We start from the raw sequence: 7,500 nt of genomic DNA on the forward strand, positions 1-7,500 counted from the left end.
CCAAGGTAGCAGCATGCCATCTTCCCAAGGTAGTAGAATGCCATCTGCCCAAGGTAGCGGAATGCCATCTGCCCAAGGTAGCAGCATGCCATCTGCCCAAGGTAGAAGCATGCCATCTGCCCAAGGTAGAAGCATGCCATCTGCCCAAGGTAGAAGCATGCCATCTGCCCAAGGTAGCAGCATGCCATCTGCCCAAGGTAGCAGCATGCCATCTGCCCAAGGTAGCAGCATGCCATCTGCCCAAGGTAGCGGAATGCCATCTGCCCAAGGTAGCGGAATGCCATCTGCCCAAGGTAGTAGAATGCCATCTGCCCAAGGTAGCGGAATGCCATCTGCCCAAGGTAGAAGCATGCCATCTGCCCAAGGTAGAAGCATGCCATCTGCCCAAGGTAGAAGCATGCCATCTGCCCAAGGTAGAAGCATGCCATCTGCCCAAGGTAGCAGCATGCCATCTGCCCAAGGTAGCAGCATGCCATCTGCCCAAGGTAGCAGCATGCCATCTGCCCAAGGTAGCGGAATGCCATCTGCCCAAGGTAGAAGCATGCCATCTGCCCAAGGTAGCAGAATGCCATCTGCCCAAGGTAGCAGCATGCCATCTGCCCAAGGTAGCAGCATGCCATCTGCCCAAGGTAGCAGAATGCCATCTGCCCAAGGTAGCTGAATGCCATCTGCCCAAGGTAGCAGCATGCCATCTGCTCTCCTAGCATCTCAGTATATATGTGTGTGTGTATTCATGCGGGTGTGTGTATGTATTCATGCGTGTGTGTGTGTGTGTGTGTGTGTGTGTGTGTGTGTGTGTGTGTGTGTGTGTGTGTGTGTGTGTGTGTGTGTGTGTGTGTGTGTGTGTGTGTGTGTGTGTGTGTGTGTGTGTGTGTGTGTGTGTATCCATGCGTGTGTGTGTGATGACTCACATCGTCAGTGTCTTTGACTCGGAGGATCTGTTCTCGTAGGTCTTGCAGATCGTTGAAGGTGGACTGGGCTGTGATGGAGTACACTAACGCAAAGCCCTGGCCATTCTTCATGTACAGATCTCTCATGGCTGTGAATTGTTCCTGTGGAGGAGAGGGAGACATACAGGAAGCTAAAGACTTGTCATTAGGGGGTGATAACATGGGCAAGGATCCAATCTAAAGACGTCATTAGGCGGTGATAACATGGGCAAGGATCCAATCTAAAGACGTCATTAGGGGGTGATAACATGGGCAAGGACCCAATCTAAAGACGTCATTAGGGGGTGATAACATGGGCAAGGACCCAATCTAAAGACGTCATTAGGGGGTGATAACATGGGCAAGGATCCAATCTAAAGACCTCATTTGTGGTGATAACATGGGCAAGGATCCCATCTAAAGACGTCATTTGTGAATGTAAATGTAAATAACATGGGCAAGGATCCAATCTAAAGCCTTGTCATTAGGGGGTGATAACATGGGCAAGGATCCCATCTATAGCCTGGTCATTAGGGATGATAACATGGGCAAGGATGCCATCTATAGCCTGGTCATTAGGGATGATAACATGGGCAAGGATCCCATCTATAGCCTGGTCATTAGGGATGATAACATGGGCAAGGATCCCATCTAATGCTTTTCTCTTTATCTTGTGTAAATATTTGCCCTGCACACTTCCATCACCTGGCTTGGATGGGGTGAGCCTCAGTACCATTCCAACTGAGTTAACAAGATGTTAGATCACAGTAGAGATACTGAAGACAGTGTGGAGGAGGAGGAGGAGGCTGATCAGGACTACCTGACATGATGGCTCCTTGCTGTCCCCAGTCCATCTGACTGTGCTGCTGCTCCAGTTTCAACTGTTCTGCCTTATTATTATTTGACCATGCTGGTCATTTATGAACATTTGAACATCTTGGTCATGTTCTGTTATAATCTCTACCCGGCACAGCCAGAAGAGGACTGGCCACCCCACATAGCCAGGTTCCTCTCTAGGTTTCTTCCTAGGTTTTGGCCTTTCTAGGGAGTTTTTCCTAGCCACCGTGCTTTTACACCTGCATTGTTTGCTGTTTGGGGTTTTAGGCTGGGTTTCTGTACAGCACTTTGAGATATCAGCTGATGTACGAAGGGCTATATAAATAAATTTGATTTGATTTGATTTGATCACAGTAGAGATACTGAAGACAGTGTGGAGGAGGAGGAGGAGGCTGATCACAGTAGAGATACTGAAGACAGTGTGGAGGAGGAGAAGGCTGATCACAGTAGAGATACTGAAGACAGTGTGGAGGAGGAGAAGGCTGATCACACAGTAGAGATACTGAAGACAGTGTGGAGGAGGAGAAGGCTGATCACACAGTAGAGATACTGAAGACAATGTGGAGGAGGAGGAGGAGGCTGATCACAGTAGAGATGTTGAAGACAGTATGGAGGAGGAGGAGGAGGCTGATCACAGTAGAGATACTGAAGACAGTGTGGAGGAGGAGGAGGAGGAGGCTGATCACAGTAGAGATACTGAAGACAGTGTGGAGGAGGAGGAGGAGGCTGATCACAGTAGAGATACTGAAGACAGTGTGGAGGAGGAGGAGGCTGATCTCAGTAGAGATACTGAAGACAGTGTGGAGGAGGAGGAAGAGGAGGAGGCTGATCACAGTAGAGATACTGAAGACAGTGAGGAGGAGGAGGCTGATCTCAGTAGAGATACTGAAGACAGTGTGGAGGAGGAGGAAGAGGAGGAGGCTGATCACAGTAGAGATACTGAAGACAGTGAGGAGGAGGAGGAGGCTGATCACAGTAGAGATACTGAAGACAGTGTGGAGGAGGAGGAGGAGGAGGAGGAGGAGGAGGAGGAGGAGGCTGATCACAGTAGAGATACTGAAGACAGTGTGGAGGAGGAGGAGGAGGCTGATCACAGTAGAGACACTGAAGACAGTGAGGAGGAGGAGGAGGCTGATCACAGTAGAGATACTGAAGACAGTGTGGAGGAGGAGGAGGAGGAGGAGGCTGATCACAGTAGAGATACTGAAGACAGTGTGGAGGAGGAGGAGGAGGCTGATCTCTCTCTCTCTGTTTGTCGTTCATGTCATCTCTGTCTGCTGTCAGTAGTGAGTCTGTAACCACCTCCAAGATGAATAACCTGCCACACCACCTCTGCATCGCCCTGCGTCACGGTAATGAGGGGTGGCCCCCGTCGTGGCTAAGGAGACTGTTTACACTGTTTACACGGCAGAACCTCAAAGGCCATTAGGTGTTGTTAGAGACAACCGTGGAGGGGCCATAGGAGTGGGGGTGCGATGGTGGAGGCGCGCGTGTGTGTGTGTGTGTGTGTGTGTGTGTGTGTGTGTGTGTGTGTGTGTGTGTGTGTGTGTGTGTGTGTGTGTGTGTGTGTGTGTGTGTGTGTGTGTGTGTGTGTGTGTGCGCCTGCGTGTGTGTGTGTGTGCGCCTGTGTGTGTCTGTGTGTCTATGTGTCTGTGTGTGTGTCTATGTGTGTGTGTGTGTGTGTGTCTATGTGTCTATGTGTCTGTGTGTGTGTCTGTGTGTGTGTCTATGTGTGTGTGTGTGTGTGTGTGTGTGTGTGTGTGTGTGTGTGTGTGTGTGTGTGTGTGTGTGTGTGTGTGTGTGTGTGTCTGTCTATGTGTGTGTGTGTGTGTGTGTCTGTCTATGTGTGTGTGTGTGTGTGTCTATGTGTGTGTGTGTGTGTGTGTGTGTGTGTGTCTATGTGTGTGTGTGTGTGTGTGTGTGTGTGTGTGTGTGTGTGTGTGTGTGTGTGTGTGTGTGTGTGTGTGTGTGTGTGTGTGTGTGTGTGTGTGTGTGTGTGTGTGTGTCTATGTGTGTGTGTGTGTGTGTGTGTGTGTCTATGTGTGTGTGTGTGTGTGTGTGTGTGTGTGTGTGTGTGTGTGTGTGTGTGTGTGTGTGTGTGTGTGTGTGTGTGTGTGTGTGTGTGTGTGTGTGTGTGTGTGTGTGTGTGTGTGCGCCTGTGTGTGTCTGTGTGTCTATGTGTCTGTGTGTGTGTCTATGTGTGTGTGTGTGTGTGTGTCTATGTGTCTATGTGTCTGTGTGTATGTATGTTTGTGTGTGTGTGTGTGTGTGTGTGTGTCTGTGTGTGTGTCTATGTGTGTGTGTGTGTGTGTGTGTGTGTGTGTGTGTGTGTGTGTGTGTGTGTGTGTGTGTGTGTGTGTGTGTGTGTGTGTGTGTGTGTGTGTGTGTGTGTGTGTGTGTGTGTCTATGTGTGTGTGTGTGTGTGTGTGTGTGTGCGTGTGTGTGTGTGTGTGTGCGTGTGTGTGTGTGTGTGTGTGTGTGTCTATGTGTGTGTGTGTGTGTGTGTGTCTGTCTATGTGTGTGTGTGTGTCTATGTGTGTGTGTGTGTGTGTGTGTGTGTCTATGTGTGTGTGTGTGTGTGTGTGTGTGTCTATGTGTGTGTGTGTGTGTGTCTATGTGTGTGTGTGTCTATGTGTGTGTGTGTGTGTCTATGTGTGTGTGTGTGTGTGTGTGTGTGTGTGTGTGTGTGTGTGTGTGTGTGTGTGTGTGTGTGTGTGTGTGTGTGTGTGTGTGTGTGTGTGTGTGTGTGTGTGTACACTTGCCATTCTCTTGTGTGCAAAAGTAACGCAAAAGACGTTTAACAAAACCAGAGGTCACCCGGTCGTCTTCCCATTTGTGATATCTGTTGTCAGTACTGTTACAATGGTGGCCAATAGCGTGAGAGTCAAAACGCAACTGTTTCCCAAACAGATTAAACACATGTTTTAAAGTTTACATGATCTGAGTCCCAAACGGCACCCTATTCCCTATATAGTGCACTACTTTTGATACAGAGCCATATGGGCACCGGGTCAGAAGTAGCGCCCTATGTAGGGGTTAGGGTGCCATAGCAACAGCGTTCCATTCATTGGGGGAAAACCCCCAGGCTAAGATTCTACTGGTGTCTTTCTTTCATATTCACAGGAAGATGATTTTGGCAGTCTGTACTCACTGACCCTGTCCTCCAGATTCAACTGGAACGATCGCACATTCTGATTCTGAGCTTGAATTTACAAGTGCATTTCACAGATTTGTCATTTTGGTTTAAGTAAATGGAGATCTTTTTTTTTAAGAGGGTATATTTAAGGAGTCGTGATAAGGGAATCTGTTTGTTTAGATTGGAATATGTTGTGTGAGAGGCGTTCTCTATCATTGCCAAGCCTCTGTTGTGAAACAGTCACGGGGACTGAGAAACTGTCATCCATCTTGGCTCCAACTCTGTGTGGGTGGAGCCAATCGGGTACAGAGAGACCAAGGAGTCCATTGGCCACCTGTCACCACCACAGAGAAGTACAGGGGTCTGTCTGTCTGTCTGTCTGTCTGTCTGTCTGTCTGTCTGTCTGTCTGTCTGTCTGTCTGTCTGTCTGTCTGTCTGTCTGTCTGTCTGTCTGTCTGTCTGTCTGTCTGTCTGTCTGTCTCTCTCTGTGTCAGTCTCTCTCTGTGTCAGTCTCTCTCTGTGTCAGTCTCTCTCTGTGTCTCTGTGTCTGTCTCTCTCTGTCTCTCTCCGTCTCTCTCCGTCTCCTCCATCCATCTCTCCTCAGCCAGCGGTAGAGGAAGGGGTGTTTGAGGAAGCAGAGAGAGCATCCTTATCCCTTTCCTGTTCCTTGTGTCATGGTAAATATGGTTCCCAGTAGAACTGTATGAATCTGTAGTAAGCATTTCTCTGTAAACCCCCACCCCCCTAGGTCTGCCATAACTCCTCCCCCTCCTCCTCCTGTAAGTCTACCATAACTCCTCCCCCTCCTCCTCCTGTAAGTCTACCATAACTCCTCCCCTCCTCCTCCTGTAAGTCTACCATAACTCCTCCCCCTCCTCCTCCTGTAAGTCTACCATAACTCCTCCCCCTCCTCCTCCTGTAAGTCTACCATAACTCCTCCCCCTCCTCCTGTCGGTCTACCATAACCCCTCCCCCTCCTCCTGTCGGTCTACCATAACTCCTCCCCCTCCTCCTCCTGTAAGTCTACCATAACTCCTCCCCCTCCTCATGTCGGTCTACCATAACTCCTCCCCCTCTTCCTGTCGGTCTACCATAACTCCTCCCCCTCTTCCTGTCGGTCTACCATAACTCCTCCCCGTCCTCCTGTCGGTCTACCATAACTCCTCCCCCTCCTCCTGTCGGTCTACCATAACTCCTCCCCCTCCTCCTGTCGGTCTACCATAACTCCTCCTCCTGTCGGTCTACCATAACTCCTCCCCCTCCTCCTGTCGGTCTACCATAACTCCTCCCCCTCCTCCTGTCGGTCTACCATAACTCCTCCCCCTCCTCCTGTCGGTCTACCATAACTCCTCCCCATCCTCCTGTAGGTCTACCATAACTCCTCCTCCTGTAGGTCTACCATAACTCCTCCTCCTCCTGTAGGTCTACCATAACTCCTCCTCCTCCTCCTCCTGTAGGTCTACCATAACTCCTGCTCCTGTAGGTCTACCATAACTCCTCCTCTTCCTCCTGTAGGTCTACCATAACTCCTCCTCCTGTAGGTCTACCATAACTCCTCCTCCTCCTCCTGTAGGTCTACCATAACTCCTCCTCCTCCTGTAGGTCTACCATAACTCCTCCTCCTCCTCCTCCTGTAGGTCTACCATAACTCCTCCTCCTGTAGGTCTACCATAACTCCTCCTCTTCCTCCTGTAGGTCTACCATAACTCCTCCTCCTGTAGGTCTACCATAACTCCTCCTCCTGTAGGTCTACCATAACTCCTCCTCCTGTAGGTCTACCATAACTCCTCCTCCTGTAGGTCTACCATAACTCCTCCTCCTGTAGGTCTACCATAACTCCTCCTCCTCCTGGTCTACCATAACTCCTCCTCCTCCTGTAGGTCTCTTACCGTCCCTGCAGTGTCCAGAATTTCCAGCATACACTGCTGCCCGTCCACCTCCACTTGCTGCAGAGAGAGAGACCGAGAGAGAGAGACAGAGAGAGAGAGAGAGAGACAGAGAGAGAGAGAGAGAGAGAGAGAGAGAGAGAGAGAGAGAGAGAGAGAGAGAGAGACAGAGAGAGAGAGGGAGACAGTGAGAGAGAGAGGGAGACAGAGAGAGAGGGAGACAGAGAGAGAGAGAGACAGAGATAGAGACAGAGAGAGAGACAGAGATAGAGACAGAGAGAGAGAGAGGGAGACAGTGAGAGAGAGAGAGGGAGACAGAGAGAGAGAGAGACAGAGAGAGAGAGAGGGAGACAGAGAGATAGACAGAGACAGAGAGACAGAGAGACAGAGAGAGAGAGAGACAGAGAGAGAGACAGAGAGAGAGACAGAGACAGAGAGAGAGAGACAGAGAGAGAGAGAGAGAGAGAGAGACAGAGAGAGAGAGAGACAGAGAGAGAGAGAGAGAGAGAGAGAGAGAGAGAGAGAGAGAGAGAGAGAGAGAGAGAGAGAGAGAGAGAGAGAGAGAGAGAGACAGAGAAAAAGGCATTATTAGATGTACATCTGAAACAATTCCATTCTCCTCCCTCATCTCTCCCTCCACCTTGACCCAAAACCCCTCTCAGTGACTTCCAGGCCTGTGGTACTCCACTGTAATTACCCTCCTTCACCCCCA

At 50.1% G+C, this 7,500-nt stretch overlaps 1 protein-coding gene across 1 annotated transcript in view; it reads right to left on the minus strand.

The window, feature by feature from the left end:
• Positions 1 to 7,500, minus strand: part of LOC124020931 (ras-related protein Rap-1b-like) — a 117,621-nt gene that overhangs the window by 16,234 nt on the left and 93,887 nt on the right. Inside the window, exons 4-5 of the mRNA XM_046336242.1 lie at positions 6,792 to 6,848; positions 912 to 1,052 (exon numbers count right to left, since the gene is read on the minus strand). Of these exons, the coding sequence (XP_046192198.1) occupies positions 912 to 1,052; positions 6,792 to 6,848 (198 nt within the window). The remainder of the gene's footprint in view (positions 1 to 911; positions 1,053 to 6,791; positions 6,849 to 7,500) is intronic.

The sequence above is a fragment of the Oncorhynchus gorbuscha genome, unplaced genomic scaffold (assembly GCF_021184085.1).
Source record: "Oncorhynchus gorbuscha isolate QuinsamMale2020 ecotype Even-year unplaced genomic scaffold, OgorEven_v1.0 Un_scaffold_994, whole genome shotgun sequence".
Classification (NCBI taxonomy): domain Eukaryota; kingdom Metazoa; phylum Chordata; class Actinopteri; order Salmoniformes; family Salmonidae; genus Oncorhynchus; species Oncorhynchus gorbuscha.